At 40.7% G+C, this 23,305-nt stretch overlaps 1 protein-coding gene across 14 annotated transcripts in view; it reads left to right on the top strand.

Moving 5' to 3' along the window:
• Positions 1 to 23,305, top strand: part of ank2b (ankyrin 2b, neuronal) — a 107,755-nt gene that overhangs the window by 17,083 nt on the left and 67,367 nt on the right. For 13 of the 14 annotated variants that reach the window (XM_026352694.1, XM_026352689.1, XM_026352688.1 and 10 more), the window contains exon 1: positions 7,883 to 8,266. The exons of the other annotated variant lie outside the window; for it this stretch is intronic. In XM_026352694.1, the coding sequence (XP_026208479.1) occupies positions 8,138 to 8,266 (129 nt within the window). In that variant the 5' untranslated portion in view covers positions 7,883 to 8,137. Of the gene's footprint in view, positions 1 to 7,882; positions 8,267 to 23,305 lie in introns of those variants that run through there. 14 annotated transcript variants of the gene reach the window in all.

Here is a 23,305-nt window from a genome sequence, read left to right as displayed (position 1 = left end):
TTTTTAGTGCTAATTCTGTTTGTCTATGACTTTTCTAAAGGTGTAAAATAAGGTCTTAACATTGGACATTTGGTGTCAAACTTGAATTTTGGGCAACGTTTGGTTACACATACATTTAAATTAATACAAACATCATGTGGGTCACATTCTATGTTCAAGTTTATTTACTTTCCCAACTTTTAAAGTCTTAAATGATTTTCTACGTTTCCGTTTTGAAGCTCAGTGCACCATGTGTCACGAGCTCTCCATGTCTTCTGCTTCTTGTTGTGGTTTCTCCTGTGGAAGGTGGAAACCACCTGTTCCTCCTTGGTTTATAGCCCCTAATCCCACCATATCCACAGTTCCCTGGCCCATCTTTTCAGCTTGGATTACAATCTCACTCTTTAGCCAGACAAAAGCTATAGCCCTATAGCTTTTGTCTGGCTGGTCTTTACATCAGGAAGCCATAACTAACTTCATAAGGCTTCATAGGGCATCATAAACCCACAGTTATTACAATCTGATCAGTCAGATTGAGATGTCATTTGCTAAATATTGGGTTGGGGGTGATAAGGTTCCTTTAGTTTCTGATGATACAGTTGGTCATCTGTAGCAACCAAGAGCTACTGTGACAGATATATAAAGACGTCGATATGTTAATAAGACCAGCTGAAAAAAACAGAAGCATTGCTTTAATGTTAGCTTTGCAAACAAAGTAAAGACTGAAGTCATTATCATAAATAAATATATCGATTAATATTTTTTCTGCTATTATTGAAAGCAGAGTTAATATAATATCACTTTAACTAACATAGTGTATTATCTCTACAGGAGCTTTTTTGTGTAGCACTGTCATCAGTATCAGAAAAGAAAAAGGCCATTTCTGAAATAATCCAGAGAAGGTGTTGTATCCTATATAATAGCTCTGATAACAATAGCTGTACATGGACGAGTTCAGTATTATCTTGTAGCACTCAGTCGTGTACAGATGTTTTCATTGGTCCCTTCTCACACACAGGAAAGCTGTTTTCTTTGTCCAACACACTGATGGTTAGATTTAAGATCTAAACCATAATACTTACACATTATTATGTTATTATTATTAACCTCCTCTAACGTGTTAAAGATCAGGTTTTGCGGTACATCCAGTGTTTTTGTGACATGCAAACGACTGATCGAGCCATGACAGCAATCTAAACATAGGGTCAGACTGTGTGGGGGTGTGTGTGTTGTATTGTATGCACACAGCCCTCTAATGTAACATTATGGCAGAAACTGGGACATGTTAAAGGTGTGTGTGTGTGTGTGTGTAAAAATGAATAATGCTTGTAGTAGTGAGGGGAGCAGCAGTGGATGATGTCATCAAGGCCTCAGGGGAATTCTGGGACGGCTCATTTGGCTCCTTCTGGCGGGGCTCAGATGAATCAACTCCCTTCTACCACGCCTGCTTTCACTCGCTCTCTCTCTGTCTGTACAGCTCGCTCACCCTTTTGTGTCCACTATCAGTGGAGATGAGAACACTTGATTGTCCCATTCGTGACATCTGACATTCAGATGATGGCACTTGGAAAGTGTGTGTGCCTTCTCTGTCACACACACACAGAACTACAACTCATTTCTGAAGTGTGTGTGTGTGTGTGTGTAATCTCATTAGGTGAGAAGGGTCTGCTAATGAAACCCAAGGGACTGAGTTATCCAACACACACACCCAATAGAGAGTCTTTTCTCTGCCTGCCCTTGCTTCACTGTTGCTGTTGACTACGCCCACACCCTTGTTGCTAGGCGATGGCCGATGGAGAGCAGCCGCTGTGTTGGGAAATGATACAGCTATGCTTGATTTGAAGGGAATTGTTACTGTAGTCACATGTGTAGCTTATGTTTCAGAGACATGAGGAAACAATAATGGAACTGAAAGACTGAAGCTAGTGGTTTCTGTCATTTTATTTCAAATTATGTTAAGTACATGTTTAGTATTGTTTGATGTTTGAGCGTGTACAATTATCTGCCATTAGGATGGAGACCCTACCCAAACGCGTTGGGACCTGAGGGTTCAGATAGGGTATCTTTTCTCTAATTCAGATTCGGCAGAAATTTAGATAGTGTATTATCTTTGGGTTCAGTCAGGTGGGTCAGACTTTAAGCTAAATAGGTGTCAAGCATGAGGGCGATACCAGAAAAGGAACTTACAAATGCAACTCCACTGGGCTCAGGTCTGGTTTGGACATGAAATACACTGTGCTTGATTGTGTAAATCCAACATGATCCTAACCTAATGATTTAACTTAATGCCATATAATTACTTTGAACATAAATATTATTTGTAAATTACATTTTCTTTTTCATTCTTGACATTATAAATTTCGTTTTTAATTTTAGTAGATTTTACTTTTGACTTGAACATTTTACATTTAGAGAATCTTAAAGTACTACTAAATTAGTAGTTTTGACCTTGGATCAAACTGGGTTAGATCACTACATGTAATGTAAAAGCAGTTGCCAACAACTTCCAATCCACAAAGAATAGTCAAACAACATCTTCTAACTCATTGATCTGTTTGTAAAGCCAGCCACAGATTCCATGGTCATGTTTCAGTCGCACTGCTCATATCTACATTGTTTCTAGCAGCAGGTATGTTTCCAGTTTCTAAATAAAGGAAGTACTCTGAACAGCAGGCAGAGCAAGTTAGCAACTTGGTGGAAACCAAACTCCGAGCAACGAGCAGGGTGAAGAATTAAATCTAAATGGGATTTTTTAGATTGTTACCAGTTAAACTGGAGAAATTTGAACCGTGATGTTGAACTCGACAGCTTCCGTCATCATCTGTATCAATAAACCGTAACTAGGAAGTTTCCTAAAATGACTGACACATTAAGTGATTACAGCTATTACAATTAGAGCTGTAACATGATGCCTGGCCAGACTGGGCTCTATCTGTCCCATGGGTGCCATCAGACAACTGGTAAAGAGCTAATTGACTCCATTGTAGTGTGTTGACGCTATCTGGAGCAACACAGTGACACCTATTACAGCTCAATTTCAGCTTTTCAGTATAATCATATGGCTGTTTTGGCACTGCAGATAAATTAAAGACCCTCCCCCCAAAGCCTGAGAAAACACCCACAGATGCATGAAAAATGCACAGACACACACACATACTGTCCCCAACCCCCAGCGCCTTGCCTTCCCTCATGTGAGCATGTCAGAGGTGAAGGATTGTGTTTAAATGGCTTTAAGAAACAATACATTACAAAGACGGACACAGTGGAAACAGATAACCCTCCACATGGGACATATGTCCGTGATCACTTTAATATGCAGATTTGTAGACAAGACACAAGCTCTGCTTTATAATAAGCAACATGTCACTAATTGTGTGTGTTGCTGGTTAGAGAGGCTGAGGCGTGGCTCGGTTGATGGTGCCTCTAGGCTCTGCACCTGAGGGACTCCCTCCCTTCTAAGAAAACAAGGCCCTCTGAGGGGCTGGAGGGATGTTTTTGTCGCTTGCGGCGTCTCTCTGTCTGGTTTGTGAGTTCATCTGAAGGTGTGAAGACAGGTAAACACCTTAGTTTTAAGCTGTAAACAGGTGCTGTTATGTCCATCATTCTGGGGAAAAGGATTTGTAACACACACACACACACACACACACACACACACACACACACACACACACACACACACACACACACACACACACACACATACATGTTACCACGTTATTTGTGGTTGAATGCATAAAAGATATGTACTGTATAGCAGGTTAAATAATTGTAATAAAAACTTCCTGGTTTATTCTGTACATAATGATAACGATGTCTTGTATATCCTGAAATCCCCATGGACATAATGATATTAGAAGTCAAGGCACAAAGTATAATTTATTGCTGTCGGTTTTATTTTCGTAGGTTTGAGAAATTATTTTATTGGTTCTAATGACACTGATGATCAGAAAGGCTGTAAACACTAAGTTCATTAGTAACAGAAAATGATGATTAAAATGATTTAAATAATTGAAATGAACTGTCATGTTGAAAACATCCGTCACAGTTTACGCACCCAATGCCTTCTTTTCACCCACGTAGTGAACATGTACAGGGATCTTTTGATGGGCCTCACTTTCAAATACACACCTACAACAACATTGTTCTGCAGTGACAGCATGTACTACAACCAATGCAAAAATAACACCCAGCTGTCCTAAAGCAGACAATGTGAAAATGAAGTAATACCTGCTTTACCTTTGGTCTGCTCAACACTCCACACTTGCTGTGTTGTTGGAGTTGATTCAGATGTCGTCACATAACTGAAGTTCTCTACATCCTCCTTGATCTTTCTCCTTTGTTCACTGGTTCCTGGTTGATGACCTCTGACCTCCTCTCAGTGGATGCTGTTAGAGTTTTGGTTCGGTGTTCACAGACAGCTGACAGCGTCTGCTTCTGATGTTTATTCAGTCTCACTTCCCCCACTACTAGATTGCCCAAAACTATTGGTTATTAAGTCATTTACTGACTCAGCCAATCACAGCCCCCACACCCAATCTTAACTACAAGCTCCTTCTGTTTTCTTCTAGGTAAGTTCCAGTGAATGGGGCCTGACACTGAATCCAGGGCCTTGTGATACTGTAGGTACTGTTGAGCAGTTCCTTTAGCATCACTGCTGCAGGAGGCAGCTGCAGCAGCTCTCCATTCTGTATTGATCTAAACACTGGGATAAGCATATTTTCAGCTGAACTGTACAACCTGTGTGCTGCACAGTTGTAGTAGAGGCATCCAGATGGCCCCCAACGCTAATCCATTACTTCTGTCCACACATTCATGCACACTCACACTCTTCTACCTGTCATTTTGGTCATTGTAATTTTAGCATTGACTAAATCTTTACACTGCAGCTATCCTCATCCACAGTCAGCAGTCTGAGTACATGTACTTGTCTTGTATACTTCTCAACATATGCAGTATTTGCAGATGTAGAGTACGTTGTTGCTCTGCTGCTGTGTATCTGTTAACATTCTCTCCAGTTACTGCAGTGACCTGCTAACACAATGGCACAGTTTCTCCTAATCGTCTTTCTTGACTCTCCATCGCTGCAGCCTCCCCTGAACCAATTACCTGACTAACTATTGCTGAGCTCGCCAGGCCTAGGGGTCACTGCTCTGTCGTACTCCACAGGCTGTCAGGACTGTGTGTGTTTTGTGTAGCAGTGTTGAGAGTCAGTAAGAATGTAGAAGCAGCTGGAGGTCCTTTAATCTCTGAGACCCTCTGCAGATTACTGATATAATACACCCCCTCTCTGTTAGTGAAGATCTGGGCAAGCTTAGGAAACAGGCAGACTTACCACAGACATCCAATGGTAATACTTATGTACAGTATTACTACTACTGCTTTAAGTTAAAGCAGGATTTAACTGCTTGCTAAGTTTTTACTTTTAGTTGAAACAAAGGGCTTTTTGAAAAGCTCTCTAAGAAAGGTGATGCTTCATCTCTAGTCTAGAGGTTTGTAACAGAAGCTTTTTGTGTTGCAGAACCACTTCAAGGTATAGTTCACATTTTGTCATCTTCAACTCGCTTGACTCCTGCTGTCCATCCAGTGCTTGTGCTCAAAATATTTCAGATGGTTGTAAAAAACCCTTGATCTTTATTATGGGTCTGCCAGAGATGGAGAGAGAGAACCATGTTGAGAGCTTGGTAACATGATAACATGGTTGGATTGCCCCTTTCCCCAGCTGTTGCCTTCATTAAAAGGGCAGTACACACCTGGTTCATATGTAGCCATTTGTGTCAGTTTGTGGAGGTGCTGAGATGATGGACTATACCTTTAAGAAAAGTGCCCAGATGTTTCTCCATTCGATTGCGTGTGTTTTATACTGTATGGACTCAGCTGGGTTCAGTGTCTGCACTGTTTTTAGTAAAAAACATGCCCTCTATTGCTAAATGTTCACATACATGTGGTGCGTTAGGCTTGTAAATAGCTGTTGTATTGCTGTATGCATAGTAACTGTCAGGGGTTTGGAAGATTTATGGTCATATTTTATTAGGCTATACACTTCCAATAAATATATTTACCTTCAAACGTAACAATGAGCTGCAAATCAAGGCAGAAATGCTGAGCTGCTGCACATTTACATGGCTGTATTAACACACCACGTACGCCTGTACTGTATATTCAGACTATCTAAACCCTCTTGTGTCAGTCACTCTGCATACTAACTGATATAAACTAATCTCAGATACTACATGAAATGCAGACAGATTTTCTGTAGTAGGAATGTGTGGTTGTAGAAAGTGATGTGATGCTGAGGAGAGGTGGTTCATATATTGAATATGACGAGCTGCCAAGAAATTGACTGATCCAACCTTTCAGCCGTCATAGAAAACAACACCCATTATCCCAAAACATTTAACCACATCTATCAAAAGTGCTAAGTATATACATAAGTAAGTTCCTTTTAATGCACATGTAGTGTGGAAAACACTTCACTTAAAATACTTAGAGTCACAGCAGACATTTTTTCATGTCTGTGCTCTAAAAGATTTCATTATCACATTCTCAACCGGCCTTATTAAGTGCTAATGATGATTCGACTTCTCTTCATTTCATGCTGTGTTTGTCATGCACCTGCTCCCAGCCAGAGTCAGAGGATCCAGCTTTTCTCAACTGTAATATTGGGTATGGCCATGAGGTGGAGCCATGGTATTAAAAAGTAAAAAGGGTGAGGCCTTTGAGAAGACAAACACTGCAGTCTGTCTCTTACTGTTCAGTGAGGGCTTTGACATTCTAGATGAAGAAACATGATGAGCTGTTGAAGACCAGTAGCACTATGCAGTGTAGGTGGTGGTGAATGTTTATAGATGATGGTCGGTTGGGTGGACGCTGCGTGTTTTTCTCAGGGGCTCCTGGAATTGAGACATTGATGCCAGCAACTCATGTGACCATATGATGAATTCCCCTATTGCTTTTTGACCAGGCATCTTAAGCTCTAGATATAGCAGATAATAGTTCTGGTTATTGATCCTTTGCTGCCCTTTAGTTTCTCCAAAAGCTCGCCAGAGGTCCAGCACTGTCATTTCAGCACCATGGACAGGGAGTGTGTAGACATGAGTAGAGTAGTAGGGCTCACCTCCATATACACAGCTTATAGCCAGGTGTACATGCAAAATAACCAGGGCCAGCATGTTTAAGTGTCATGTTTAGGTGACATGTATTCCCACAGGCAGGTACAACTCATTTCATTCCCACATTTCCAGTGTTGTAGTTTTACTGTTTTTACTGTCTTCATGACTATGAGCTAAAAATCTGTGCAGAGAATAAACTGACTTATGTGTTTTGGTGTGTGTGTGTGTGTGTGTGTGTGTGTGTGTGTGTGAGTGTGTTTGCTCTGGAGCTGCAAAATCTCCCAGTCACAGAGGCAGACTGAACCACTTTAGACATGCAAACAGGGGAGGTTGATCTGGGAGTAGCTTCTCACTGCAGGTAACCCCCCCTCTGACTTGAATAAAGGTGGTACCGCCCATGCTCTGTCTCCAAAGGACACACGCTGATGCTTCCGTGTCTTGTATTCCCTCCCACACACGGTTGCCTCTGACTCCTCCCTCATCTTTTTTCCCTTTTTTTTTCTAGAACCCCACCTCCCCACTGACACCCCCACCTCCCCTTCTGTTGCGTGATAAGCGGAGATTTCATCTATTTGAAGAATCCAAATCAGAGGCTTCCCAGGTTGCCATAGCATCTGCTATTACCTCTGCAGCCAGAGTTGTAAGGGGAGGGGGGGCTTCCTCCCTGCCTCTGTCTGACTTCTCTGCCTTCCTATTGGTAATCTAACTTACCTCTCGGTGGCGTGTACTAGCCCACCCCCCCGCTCTTTCTATCCTGGTCTCAGATGCTGTTATCCAGGCGGCAGGCAGGGAGCTTTGCAATATACACTCACACTCTCTGCATGGGTAAAGTGAGCTGGTGGATGAGAGGACTAGAGGGCATCAGCGCTGCCTCTGTCCTCTTCTCATCTTCATCATCTTGTCACCATTTTGACCTTGGGCAGTAAAAGAGGATCACCTGGTCAGGTGGGGACTTCTTTCCTTTGCTGATGAGGCGAGTTTTCCAGGAGGAGTGAAAGTGATTTCAAAGCTTTAGTTTTTCTTCGTGAGGGAGCGGTGAGAGGGCAGCCATGGCGCATGCTGCGGCTCACATTAAGAAGGCCAGGTCCGAGATGGACCAACCTCCGGACCTGAAAGCTCTGGAGAAAGCCAGAGAGAGGAGGAGGCGTTCCCGGGAACGGGCTGAGCGAAAGCGCAAGGTACCAGGCAGACTCAATGGAATCACCCACCCATTCATCGCTTCACGCTTTATGTGACCAGTCAGCCCCCCTCCACGCCATCATCATCATCAGTGTCACCCTGTCTTTACTGATGAATGTCTGTGATGAGTCTACTGTGAAGGACTGCAGGGGAGTTTATCAGAAACGACCCTCGTCTTCATCTTATTTCCACTTCATCATCATCTAGTGGTACTCACCTCCATCATCAAGGGCAAAGGAATCACAGACTAAAGATTTGAATGTGTGTTCTGTGATCAGCATCACCCACAAAACTTCAAGAAACACAAACCACAGTGAGCTGTAATTCCAACAAAACAGTGTCCACAGTGACTGCACCCTGTGTGATCCCTGCTGCTGTCACCATTTGTCTTCATCTCACCTTGTCTACTAGTGAAGAATCCTCCTCAGTCTATCCTTCATCCCACGCCTCTGTGTGTCATCATGTACCTGTCAATATTACACAATATTATAAATGATCACTGTGCAATTCAATCTATCAGTATCAGTGTCAGTGTCTCCCAGTGCATGGGCACATGCTTGGTACAGTTAAATTCCACTAAATACTCCCTACTTGTTTAGATGTTTGTTCGCAGATCAGTCTCTGGTGCATTGCTAGCCTGCGCACCAGCCTATCAATGCACACTCGTTTGTTCGCAGACAATGCTTTCTCTCATCAAACACACGATACACCTGCTGTCGTTTCAAATAAAAGCTGCACTCCTGAGATAATGCTGTGCATTCGTGTGCGGCGACTTTATCGCGTAGGATTGACACAGTTAAGCCATTTTAAAGGAGTGCACATATGTGCATTAGTCTGTGCAGGGTTGTATTTCATGTTTGTTTGTTTGTTGTTGTTGTGTTTGTTTTTTTCACTTGTATCTCATGCCAGCATACAAGCACTGGCTACATACTGAGATGTTTGATTACACTGTTAGGAAAGTCATGCCTCACTGAGCAGGATTGATCTTGATCCAGGTAAAATGTGTATGGAGTGAATGGACATTCCTGAACAAATCTAACTTATGACATTTACAGAAAAATGTCATCACAGTAGTACTGACAAAAATAAATGCAAACAGACTGTAGAATCTTTCAATGACCCCAAATCTTTCCTTTAAATATATAGAATTTCTTTAAGAAAAACAAGACCCATATTTTTGAAGCATTAAACTATTAATAGAATGGTTCAGGATTTTCATACTGGTGTTAATACAGTACTGAGGTCCTTATATAAACGAACCTGCTGATGTTCTGCACAGGGGTCATTCCATGTAAAAAGCACTGCAGTGACTGAGTTTGAAGACACTCTTATGAAAGTTCAACACAGTCGGTGCCATTTATAGATACAGTCTGAGTAAGACGAGAGCTGGGATACCTCCGACCTGCTACGAGGAGCGCAAGCAAGAGAATCAGGAACATTTCCTTTAGTTTGAGACAGCACATCTTGAGAGGGGAAATGAAGAATGACATAAGATCATCTGATTGGTACATTGACATCTGTGTGACATGAAAAGGCGTCAGTATAAAGTTCTGACTGTGGCATCAAAAAAACATCTTTCACTGGGTGAAGCCTATTCGCGACCTTTGTACTCGTTTGGATGAGGAGTGTTGTTTCAGTGTTTTCTCTGCCCCCTCCACCCTTTACTGCTCTTGTTATTGACTGACTGCAAGGGAGATTATCACATGGGATTATTGGTGTGTCCTCTCTTTCTCACTGCCTTTCTCTCGCTCTGCCTCAACAACACACACACACACACACACACACACACACACACACACACACACACACACACACACACACACACACACACACACACACACACACACACACACACACTTACCTAAAAGTGATTAATAGATTCAATTTGGCATAATGTCCACCGCGCACCCGGGGGCAGACATTTACATCACAGCAACACACACACTGCTGTCAAATGGAAGTTTTATCACCAGCGGTCAGCTCCTGCTGGAAAACAGTTAAAGCCATGTAAATGGTACTTACTGGGTTATCAGGGGTGTCTGGGTGGACAACACGTGGTTGAAGCAAACGTGGACACTGTGGACAGGACACTGAGTTCCTCTCAAATACATCGCCAACAGTATTGTGTTACATACCATCACCAATTATTAGCATTGTGCTGTAGTTTAAATTAAGCATCCATAACATACTAAAAGATCATCTAGCTTTCAACATGCGTGCAGTTATACTGCGATGTGAGGTGGTACAAGCAAGAATTCCTCCAACCTGTTGTGATATTAGGTTGAAATGTTTGACTACTCGTCATCAAGTAGCTTCTTCAGTCTGAGGAGAGTTAGACGTCAGAGTTGTGACACAACCAGAAATATGTAGTAGTATTGTGGAAGCTACTTGGAAAGGTTTGAAACGCCAAAACTAGTAGGCATCATTGGAATTAAAGGCTTTTTATAAGTTTTAGTTGCTTCCTTTTTGTTACTACTCTTAATCTTTCCTCTAAATATATTGCCCATTAAAAGCATTTTAGCAGCTGAACAGAAATACTGTAATCCCTCCTGTTCATGCTGCCTGTTTATTTTAACACACTAGTTGGGACCTGTGGGAACAGTGTGTCAGTCCATGCAACCCTCAACCAATGTCAATTAATTATCAATTGTATTGGACTGACTTCTCTCATGGGTTCCATATAAACAACCTGTTATATAGAAGGGTTCTGTGTAGAAGCACTGCTCTTCTCTGAACGTACTTTCTATGATATAGTGTGGTCAGAGATATTAGCCACTATGATAATAAATGTGCCTTAAAGCCAGATTATATTTCATTTGACCACTTGTAATGTTGTCACTCTTTGTCTTGTAAACTAACTGTTGGCAGCTGCTCTTGTCTTGTAGCCCAGTTTATTGGTACAGTATGTAAAGCTGCTGTGCTTTTTATTAGTCCAAGCTCAGTAGATGGCTGTGGCAGGTATTGCTATGCTAAATATGCCTTGTTTGCTTGTGACTTTCACTTATAATTTAAAATCTCCAAAATGAACTACAATGTCAGTCCTTCGAAAACCTGTTCGCTACTGTGTTGGTAAATATGTCCTGTCCAGGCATACAAAATTTTTTCACATGGAAATGAAGTTCATTGTTCAAGTTCTTTTAGTCTGATATTTAATCCCTGCAGTTTTACAGTCGATGAGCTTCACCTGTTGTCCAAACCCTGTCTTCATCTCTTTTTATTTTCACTCTCTACACAAGCTTCTTGTTCTTTGACAGATCTAAAGTAGGACGTTACTTCATGCTCTGTCCTTATGTGAGATGTGAGAGGGTTTATTCATGGTCTCTCTGACTCTGCTTTGCCTACTTGTTCAAGCACTGCAGTGCACTCCTGACAATCGCAACCAACTCCCCTGCAGGTCTGATACACGCAGACATACTGTAGGTAGGAAACCCTTGAGCCTCTTTCATTCTCCCAACTTGTTTTCACTTTCTCTCAAACATGTTCCTCACATCTCCTCCTGCAGTGGACCTTTTGTCTTCCTCTCTCTCTATCTCTGTTGTCTACATCTGCAATAGAGCAGGATGGTGCTGTGAAATGCGTATTCATCTTTTATCTGTCCTGAATTTGATGTGGTGGGGCTGAAGTGAAGTTATTATTATCTCTAATGTCCACTGAGATCAAATATGGATACAACGTCTTTCAAATTGTTCAAAGATAATTCAGAACTAGCCTGACAATCAGTTATTTATTTATTTATCAGATATAATGAAACTCCTTCCTTATCACATGTAGCGTTAGTGAGAATGGGACATACAGAAGGTCACAGTCACCTTGACCTTTGACCTTTGGCAGATATTGTGTTCATATAAACGGGACAGATCACGTGATATAAGCTGTTCTGTTTTTATATACCGTAGAACAAACCAAAAGACTTCAGGCTTCACTTTCTGTCTGTCTACACGGCTGCAGAGAAGTGCAGCTTGTCAGCCAACCTCCCTTTATGTTGCCAGCTGTTCAACTGAAAAGTTGTCTCACAAATTTGTTTGGCTCTCACATTTCATACCTAATCACTTGATCGACTCACCCAGAGGAGCAGCTCCTCGTGCCAGAGCATAATTGAAATGAATTGAATGATTACATAATCCTCGCCTTAATCTTCCCGTGTCTGGTCTTTCTGTTCTCTGGCTCTTTCTTTTTCTTTCTGTTTCTGTGTCTATCTCTAAAATATAACAGGAGATTGATGGTCTAATACTAATCCTCTGTAGGGCCCAGCGCAGTAGTAATCCATTTGCCATTTTCGTCATGGTTGTTTTTATGGACATTTGTGTTTGACACAGTGCATTTCCCTCTTAACCTTTTCAAAGTATTAGCCGGTAGTTTCAGAGTAAACCGTCCTCAGCTGGAACATTATTTAGAGCTTTTTGATGCAAATTGAACTATAAGAGTCATTCATAATGGATTTATACATCATTTATTCCAGAGGCATTTAAGAGCTTTAGGACAGGGATGGAGAGGGACTGAAATGGACAAATGATTTGTTTGAAATTGTTTGCCAGATGCTGAAAGATACTGTACGTGTGACTGAGTCTGTGTGTGTGTGTGTGTGTGTGTGACTCATAACACTGAACACCTGGGACTATCCAAGTGGGCTCGACAGTGGGTCTCTGCACACGTTTTTACCACTTTGTAGTGTGTGGGCAGCACTGGCTGAGAGGGAAATACACATGAGACGCTGACAACCAGGAGAACTTCATGCAAAAGAACTTTTTGTATTGCTGTGAGTAGTCATTTCCCAATGCCAACTGAGATCCTGCGTAGCAGTTGCTGCCATTTTTACTTCTTCACACCAGAGACACTATGAAATATGCCACAACGTGAATGAATATACTGTACTCTCATGAATACTTTATCTCAGTATTTTGTCGGCGTTCCACACCTTGAATACCTTGAATACCTTTAAATAAAGACTGGCTGTAGTTGCCCAAGGGGTTACTGCTTCAAGACAATGACACACAAGAAATATCTAATTCTTGGTGACAGATTGGGTGGGTAATGGTAGGCAGCCTGGATATGTTACCTCTTCAGTGTGGCCACCATGCAGATGTCTTTATATGTCATTTGATGGTCACTGTACCAACATCTGCAGATCCCAGGTCAGAATCTGATTGAAACTTTGTTGCACTGGGTTCATGGATTCCAGTGGACCATCATCATACTGGGTATCAACAGTTTGGCAAAAAGCGAAAAAGCATGCTTTTTCATTTTCCAACAAGCCCACTCCATCTGGCCTGGTTTGAGCGCCCCTCTGACCCTCCCGCCCCCCCTCTAGAGCATTACATTATGTAGCTGTCCTGCTGGCACTCTCCTTTCTGTTTTTCCGTCTAATCTCAAGGCACAGCTGGATGCTCATCTGATGCAATTTAGGGGGAAATGTTTGTGGCAGAGATGTTAATCTCTCCCTTTACCACTCGCTCTCACCTCTTCTCCATCCATCTATGGATCCATCTCCTGATCTGCTGGATTATTAGACAGGATTTTGGTACATTCAACATTTGCAGTGTGTTACTGTATTTTAGTGAGGAAAACGATAAGTCACTGTAGATTGTTTAGATAAAAAATGACTTTTTCATCAAGGCTCATTGCCTCCACCACAAATTCTTCACTAAAGCCACCCACACACATCCCACTGAAGGTACATGGACACTGAGCACGCCCCACTGTTTGATGCTGAATTGGGATTGGCAAAATCCTGGATTAGAGCATTTCTAATCTGGTTGCTGTGGCACTATGGGATACTGTAAATCAGGAGCATACCCATCATATTGCCATGGCAACCAGCAGAGGGAGAATCCACTATGGAGAGCATAGCAGGGTCTACCCTGTTAGTGCAGAGCTGTGGAAAAGGGCTCTTTGTTACAACAGCGTTAATAATAGAAGTAGAAATGTCTAATCTATCATCTAAATTAAACGTCGCTATAGAATGCATTTCAGTTTATTCATATTTGTAAGCTTTCTAAATATCCATGAGTTTTTGACAAGAAGACTGTGAAACCTTATCAAATAGAAACATTTTACACCAGTGGGGTGTGAGACATCATCACACCAATATGGTCCAAAGTCGTTATGTGGCTTAGTTATGCAGTGGAAAGATCGTCCAAAGAAGCTTAATCTGAGAGGGGACTCCTCATGGAATAAGTCTGTCTGCCTCAAGATCTTTTCAGAGTCAAGATTTAGCTACTTTAGACCCTAAACGCTCGTTTCTGGGAATTTGGCCCATGAGTGAGGTTTTTGAGCTGTATATGTTCTGTATACCCTGATTCAGTGAGTAAATAGACAGCCTGTACATCTTAACTGCTTTGCCCTGTTTAGGGCAACTCGGATGCTGGAGTACCAGATGTCTTTGGATGAGAGGCAGGGACACACTGGACAGGTTGTCGTTCTATCACACGGCAACATAGGGAGTCCCAGCTATCATAACTCTTGAGCCTGACTGGGTCAAGGCATTCATGACATTGAACTGTAATCCAAAATGTCAATTAACCAAACTGCTGGCTGTCTACTAAGAAAGAAAAGTGAGGATGACAGTATAAATAACAGCCTAGTTTAGCTTATCATCTTTTAATTGGTAGATTCACTGTACGGCAAGTATATTTACATCTTTTAACATTTCATTTAAATTAGAAAAGCTTCATAGAGTTTTGCCAATTTCTTTAACACATCCTGCACATGTTGATTTGACCAATAGTAAAACATCGATTAGTGCAGTTTGGTTATAGCGTAATTTACAATATAGCAGATTAAATTACATCAAATAACAACACAGGAGTGAAGAAGGAGCAGCATGGATCCTGATGTCAGTAATGGAGCATGTACAGTACAGTACATACTGAGAGGGTCAATGAAAGACAGCAAGGGCAGAGTGAGAAAGTTTAGTAACCAACAGAAAGAACAGGCTACAAAGTGGTGGAGTGATCATTTGAATGCTCTGTCCAGACTGAAAAGCACAGAGTATAAACTCCAGGCAGAGTGTGGCATTGCCAAACGCTGTGATATTAGTGTTACTACCTGGAGACGTGTGTGTCTTAGCTTACACGTTTCTGTCTTCATCTTTCATCTCGTTTTTCTTCCACCACGCATCGTTTGTTTTTTTCTTCTCCTTCACCAAGACGTTCTTCTCATCTCATCTCATACAGCTCCGTGGGTGTTTGGCCTGCTATTTTAGGCAGGTTGATCATCCCTCAACACACTTTCCTTCTTTGGGTGTGTTTTTGAGATGCCATGCTAAAGTTGCAAGGGCTTAAAACATTGTTGTACTCACACCAATGCAATTAAACAGAGCTGGAGAAGAGGCTCACTGAGATTAATTTGCACATTGGATGTGTGTGTGTGTGTGTGTGTGTGTGTGTGTGTGTGTGTGTGTGTGTGTGTTCTGATTACTCACTGTTTGTCCTTCAGCGTAACATAGAGCTTATTAAAGATAGACTGGAAAGACAAGTGACAGCAGTAAACTTGTGCAATTAAAAAAGACAACTCATACATGACTTCAAAGTTTTTTATGCTTGTTATATCCACAAATGTTTGTATAGTGAAATAATTTGTGACAATTGTGTCACTGCTCAAATGTTTGGATTATCCAGCATGTCAAGTTACTTGGTACAACTTCAACATACAATGTTGTATTTTGAATGTATGTTTTCAGCAGAAACTCTACAGTAGTAATCAATGGAGCAAGCTTTTATTAATTATACATGTTACTCAGATAAACTCGTAAACTGTGAATTAAATGTCGCTTTAATGTGCCACATGTGTGTTCATCAGTTCATCAGTTATCTCATTTCCACACAGTACTCAGATCTGATCAAAACATGGACAGAATCAGGATTGGGGGATATTTTATTGGTGGAATACTCCCTGTTTAATATTAAATAAGTCAAATTAGACATCCATCCATCACTCCCCACTTCAGAATAGACAGATCTCTGTGTCACTAAGCTCTCACACAGAAGAATCCATTTTCTGCAGGTCTCTTAGTTCATAGCAAAAAGAAAAATCCTTGCTTAAACCTTTTCCAAATCAGTGTTTCCATAGTAACCTGGCCTCCAACTTGTATAATTCATGTTTTCTTTTCTTCATAGCAGTTGTGTTATAGTGTTGCCTATTTCTTGTGGATAAACCCTGCTGAACAGACCTCTAATTGTTACTTCCTATCATTATATGTTTAGTACTGATTAAAACACATACTTACATGTAACACTAATGTGCTTGGCTCATTCCAGATTTGTAGATTCTACTCCCTTAACTTTCACATCAAGACACCTTTCATACACCCTCTGTTCACACACACATCATCATCACGTCCCCCCACTGTGGGAACACAAAGCAGTACAAGTACCCAACAACCCCCGCAACCAGCGAGCCATATGGTCAATCACAGATTAACAGCCTTTCTTGTATGCGCTTGCCCCACCCAATGGATTACCAGCTCACAGAAGGGAGCGCAAGGAGGCGGGGCATTTGTGTGGGATAGGGAGGGATAGGGGGGGATTTTTTTTTTTTGTGCATTGTGGATACACACAAATGCTTTGTGGTTAAACATGATCAGCTGAAAGAATTGTGCGGCCACCTGTACAAAGCCATGTTTGCCCTTTGTCTTTGTAACTCACACACACAAACACAAGTGCTTCCTCATCTATTGGCTGCCCTAATTGGATGAGTGTTTAACAGATTGCTGCTCTTCAGACAGGAAATCAGAGGAGACGTTAAACAAATTACATCCAGGGGAAGGTTAATAAAACTAAAAAAGCCTGTAAGGTGATAGAGGTAAGGAAGACCATGCCCGGTTGTGTTTTTTGAGATGGTGTGATAAAATCTGTGATAAATTATTTTGTTGTGGTAAATTACTTCTTTGAAATGTACCTTAATAGCTGTGACTGTAGCTCAAAAGTGTTCCCATTCTATTTCTCTCAGTAAGGGGATCTTGGGAAGTCTAATTCAGTGTGCCCTAACTGTCACTGAGCGCTGTTTAGTATGGGCGTCTTCCGACTTTGTGATACAACACACTTTTGTTTCCTCATTTTCTTGCATACATAAGCTCGGCTAAAGCGTGTGTGTACATATGTGATTGTGATGCTGCCATGAAACATGACCACACCACAGTTCAGATGACCTGGTATTTTCAGAAGGGGACCAGGTCATGTTTCTCAACTTACATCTGCAGCAACAAAACCTAATCTTACACCCATTTGCTGCTCAAGGTCATATACAGTATAACCTCATTCGACAGGTTTGTCAGATGGTCATGTGTTTGTCTCACACTTACAATCAATTTGACAAATTAGGACTTTTTGGGGGCTAACTGTCCCATTTAAGTAAATATTACATAACTTGTACAAAATTGCTAATCATGTTATCTCACCAGCCATTTCTTCATTTAGCATCATGATGGGAGATATTTGGTATTATGTTGTAGTGCCTTTGAACTTTTAGCAAACTCTGATATAACTGCCTGAAAATACAGTTTATTTAATTCTACCGGTATCATTGTCAATACAATGTTGTTTGTTAAAGATTTGATGGGAATTAGATCAGAAATTATCCAGCACTGAGGTGTCAGCCTGTAAACTCAAACAAACAGGGAGGCTGTTTTAAGTTATACTATTTGTCAGCATATTTTAAAAACCCATAACTTTCTCTGGTGCTCCACAGGGCTCCATACCTGGACCATTAATCAAACAGAGAGTATAGTATAGTGAACTTATCTGAATCCTTTTTATTCTATTACCATATCATTGGTACCATATGTGGTGTTTTAACTTTAAACAAAATATAATATAAAATTCCCACACCAGTAAATCTTCAATCAGACAAATCTTGTGCCCTGAAAATAATGTATTCAATTTAACTATAAACTCGATTACATGTTTACAAATGTATTTTTCAGCAAATAAATCACATTCTGATTATGTTCAGATACAGTTAATTTGCTAAGTCTGAAATGTGAGAACTTTTTCTCAATTAAGCCAGACTACAATTCCTCTAACCTTAACCTTGTGCTGTAAACCCAAATTCTAAATGAACTGTACTGTAGCTAAATCAAATTGGATAATGAACTCAAGGATAGGACCCTAGGATAGGACATTTTGCTAAAATAATCAGTTGTGTGGTTATGTTGTATTTATGTTCTGTATCAATGTATTTGCTGCTTATTAAAAAAAGTAATGTGGTTGCAATTATGTATTGTAAACTGTTTACAGTTTAGTTGTATAGAAATACAATGTTGAAGAGACACAGTTGTTAGTTTGGTAGTTGTTAGTCAGTTTCAGAGCTGTTAGGTGTGATGTTTGATGTTCAGAAAACAGCTTAATGTGCACTTGTGAGATTTCTTAACATGAACCGGACGATCATGTGCTTGCTTACTCAGTTTATATTCATTCATTCATAGAAAGCTTTCTCATGTGGTTTCTGTGACGCTCTCAACAATGAGACATCTTTCACCCTACGCTAACATATTCAGTCGACATTGTTTGCATGATATTTTCAACAGTGACAGTATTGTGTGAGTCATGACTTAGAAGACTGCAGAGAGAATGGAGCCATTTACCTCCCTTATGTTCACAAACAAAGACACACACATGCACAGTAACCAAACGTACATCTGACCTTGGTTGAGATGGACACTGACTTTTATGGGAGTAGATGTCTGGAGCTTCTGTTAAGCATCAGACCATTAATTCTGTGTGCCATTCTGCCAGAAAAAGGTCTGTGTGACTTTAATTTGCATTCAGTCAGTACAATCAATACAGTTCTGCTCTGGGCTACAGGCTGACACAGATCTGCACTAGCAAAATATGGTGCCTGCTTCCATTAAACAGTTCATGACATGAGGTCTGGTGACTGTGTTGAACGATCAGGTGCAAAAAGCTTGGAATGCTGCTAGTATTGTATCCCAGGAACCAGTAGGGGTCAAATCATATGATGACCAGCAGATACTAGGATTTCACTGTAGTAATGGACATTTTCCTGTGTGTGACCAGGTTTGTCTTTTTGGCAGCGCTAATGCTTCCTCTTGTCATCACTAGTAAATAAAATATACAGTATGTTCCCACCACAGGTTCAGGCGGTGATACACACATATTATGACACCACAACAACAAGGAGGAACACACCTGCACAAATAACTGAATGCTGCAAAGACTAGACGACACATCATGGTTGCATGTGAAAAAGTAATGACTCTAATCTTTATATATTTTGGAACTCAAGTCTTTCAATGTTAGCAGTTAAATAAGACATAGGACCCAAACAACTATTTTTCTTTCTGTCTTTAATTGCAGAGTTTGACAGCCTGTTACCAATAGACATCCATGCTGATGAAACAGACCCCAGGCCCCTAACCCTATGTGCTTCATATAGTCCATGCTAAGTGTTTGTGCTGCTCTCCCCCTTCCTGTTTTGGCATGCTGCCCTGTGTCGACCACTCTCTCTCTCCTCACTCTTTACATGCATAGCTAGACTGGTGGGTGTAAAAATAGCTGGGTTAGAAGCTGCTGCTGGTGGTGGTAGGGTGTTAGTCAATGGGTAGACAGTTGAAATTAGCAATGAGGAAGAGCGAGCACTGTGCTGGCACTAGTAAGAGGACAACTCCAGTCAAGTGGTGCATCATAGCCAGGAGCTCTGCTGAGGCCAAAGGGAAGTGAGGTTGGGCTAAGTTGCTCCCCCTTCTGTATAGTAGCCAGAAAGGTTTTTAGGGGGAGGGTAGAGGAAACAAGGACAACAAGTGGATTATCAGTGATTAAATGCACTCTTTAATTCTGGATTGCATAGACTTGCACCTTGCACTATGGGCAACACAGCTATGTGTAAGGTGTGTGGCTCGGACAAGGGCCTGAGGACAGTCGGGAGCCTTTCTAACCTAGACGAGAATGCTTGGCCTGACTACTACTGCGTGGATCATTTTCCTGTGCAGCCTCAACTGATGCTGGTAAGAACTTACAGTGTCAGGTACAATCCAAACAGTCCAATTTTACTCCTGAGGTGTTATATTGGAGGATTTGAGATTTTAGATGTGTACACGCAGGGTGATTTTTAATAAAACCTTTCGGAGCACTTGGAAGTTGGTGCTAGCTCTAACTTTTAAACGTTGAGTTATTTTTATCTTGGTTTCAGTCTTGAAGACAAGATTCTGTATGGTTTGTGTTTACAGTGAAAACGTGTGCACTCACTGTTGTAATTTCAGTGTCAGTACTAATTTGCGCCTTGCAATGGTTAGGAGGTACAGACAAATAACCCAGGTGTTAAGTGTTTAAATGTGTGTGATGGGTCAGGTTGTTGCTCTCTCCTCTCCATTTATAGGCCAGTGTGACATTTTTGTTCTTAAAGTATCCCTGCACAGCAGCGTGTGGACTCTGGTGGCTAATTTGAAAAGCAACATAATGACTTTAGCAGCACGCTGCTGCTGCGCTGCCACTGGGAATACAAGGCAAGTCATTTAGTGTGGTGCTCAGGCTGCAAGCCTTTTTGTTCCTAGAGCAAAGTATAAAAATATGTCAGTGGAGCGACATTATTTCGTCTGTGTCTACTTGATTATTTTGTGAATTAGGTGACACTTGTTGACCTGCCTTAAGGTGCTTGTGTGTATTCATGAGTAGCCAATGGGTTTATCTCAAATCAGCTGATTTCTAACCGACTCAACGTTTGCAATGGTGCCCTTAATATGAAAAGTTATTATAGACATTCAGCCTGAAAAACTGGAAATTTGCAGTCACAGAAAATGTACATGACTTATAGCCAACATCTTTGTTTGGTCCTTTAAAGTTAAAACTACAATATGCTATTCATGCTACTGGTAGCAGATACTTAAAATCAGTTTGTAAGTATGTTTTTGGTGGTTGCTTAGATGTAACAACTTGCACACATTTACAGAAAGCATTGGAAATATATGGGAACTGTATCCCTGTATGGTCTATGCCTTGTATCTCTTCTGTGGCATGTTACACCCACCCTCTGTTTTTAGAAACCGACTATTCTGAAGAGCTCTGTCCTGAGCTGTGAGCACTCTTTGCCACACTGATGTAGTTCTGTGCAGCTCCACATCCTCCTGCACATGGGTTATCGGTGGTAAATACGGTACAATTTCTACAAATTACATTATTATTGCAGTTGTTACTCAAAAAAATCTACTATCTAGCTGATTGTAGTTGTAATGTCACAGATAAATACACAGGAAAAGTGACTGTGGTGAACATATGAGAATCTGTTACTGCAGTGGTGGCCAATCCTGGTCCATGAGGGCCACTATTCTGCTTGTTTTCCTTGCACTTAGGTTCTGATTGTCTAAACACATCTGATTCAGGTATCAGCGGTAGCTAGGGTAGGTGCAGGCTATTCACTTTATAAGCTGTGTGTATATGAATGCTTGTTAACATGTTATTTTATCAGAGATCTCATTGTGGAATGAAAACTCACACCTTCATAGAGAAAGCATTTTTATGACTGACTCTGTGTTTTGGTTGTAATGTTTAAAGAATGTGTTCAATGAAGTGCTTTTCTAACAAAGTGGGTGTGTTCATGGACTAATGTGTGCAACACTATGCAAAGGAGCTTTTCATATCATGCATACGCCACACACACACACACACACACACACACACACACACACACACAGAGCCAGCACCAATAGGAGAAGTGCAGTTGCTAGTAAACAGAGATACTGTTATCCTGTCCTGACAGGAATAGATGTGCACATGTACTCCTTCAATCACATCAACAAGAACACATTTGCACTGTGTGTTTGTGTATGCAAGTGTGTATGCTCTTACTATAATTAGAATGAGGTTAAGTTTGAATTAATGGCCTCTGCTCAAATGAAAAGTTAATAGGTGGTAGCTTGGGGTTTAGGGGGATGACTTGAAGTGAATCAGTTTGACCAGTAGAGGACAGGAAAGCTGTCAGACACATTCAATTTCAATTTCAATTTAGCACTGACATTAATTAACATTATGCTCATAGCATCACATATAACTTTAAATTCAATTCAGTTTATTTATATAGAACCACATCACAAATAAAGTAATTTTAAGGCACTACCCTCCACGATGTAAGACCGTACAGAATATAACAGTATCCAGATCGGAAACCCAACAACTCCACTTGAGCAGCACTAAGCGAAGGTGGAGAGGAAAAAACGACCTCTAACGGAAGAAACCTTCAGCAGAACCAGGGTCAGGGGTCAGAAGGTTTGACTTCGTTTGAAAACCGGTGCTTGCTTTTGGTAAACATTTAAACATTGAGCAGTAGGACCATTCATTTACTAATTTAATGTAAGCCTGTCAACCTAATGAGGTAAGAGTAGTTAGCTTTAGCAAGTATTAGCAATGGCTTCAGTGCTTCATTTTAGAACAACATCATTAACGTTAAATGTGTTATTTTGTTGATAAGCTAACAAACTTATGTAAAATACAATAAACATCAAGTTTATATTTATTTAGCATCAATATTATATTCTAATATTAGCTATAAAAGCTAATAATTGTTTACTACCTTATATTGCCTTAATTTGTTTTACTTTTAGTAGTATAATTGTAACAATATATTTCAACCCTAAATTTTTTATTTTATGTTAGCTTTCTGTTTGTACAATTTGCCCGATGTACTTCAGATATAGTGAAAGTTTGTTGACTTGTCAGTATATTTCTATTAGATGTTTCTATATTTTGTTGCACAGTTAGAATTTGCTGTAGAAACTCTGCTATGGAAGCTAACACCTTAACATTCATAGAGCTTTTTATAGCAGACATTTTGTGTAATTAATAACATTAATGAGGCTATTTCCCTTTTTAGTGCTTCCAGTTCTGCTACTGCCTTGAGTTAAGTCTTTCGTCTTGTCATACATGTGGTTGCACATGGGTCTTGTTCCAATCTTACAGTCGAAACTATTGTCTTGTTGTATTCATGCTAACACTTTAGCGTACATCGTTAACTCACAGGCTGTGAGACACATTAAGTGTTAGCATTGAAGCCACTATCAGCTAATTACCTGTATACAAACAAATGATTTTATT

Source organism: Anabas testudineus, chromosome 18 (assembly GCF_900324465.2).
Source record: "Anabas testudineus chromosome 18, fAnaTes1.2, whole genome shotgun sequence".
Lineage (NCBI taxonomy): Eukaryota > Metazoa > Chordata > Actinopteri > Anabantiformes > Anabantidae > Anabas > Anabas testudineus.
Note: the sequence above shows the minus strand (reverse complement) of the source record. Positions and strands in the feature narration are given on the sequence as shown.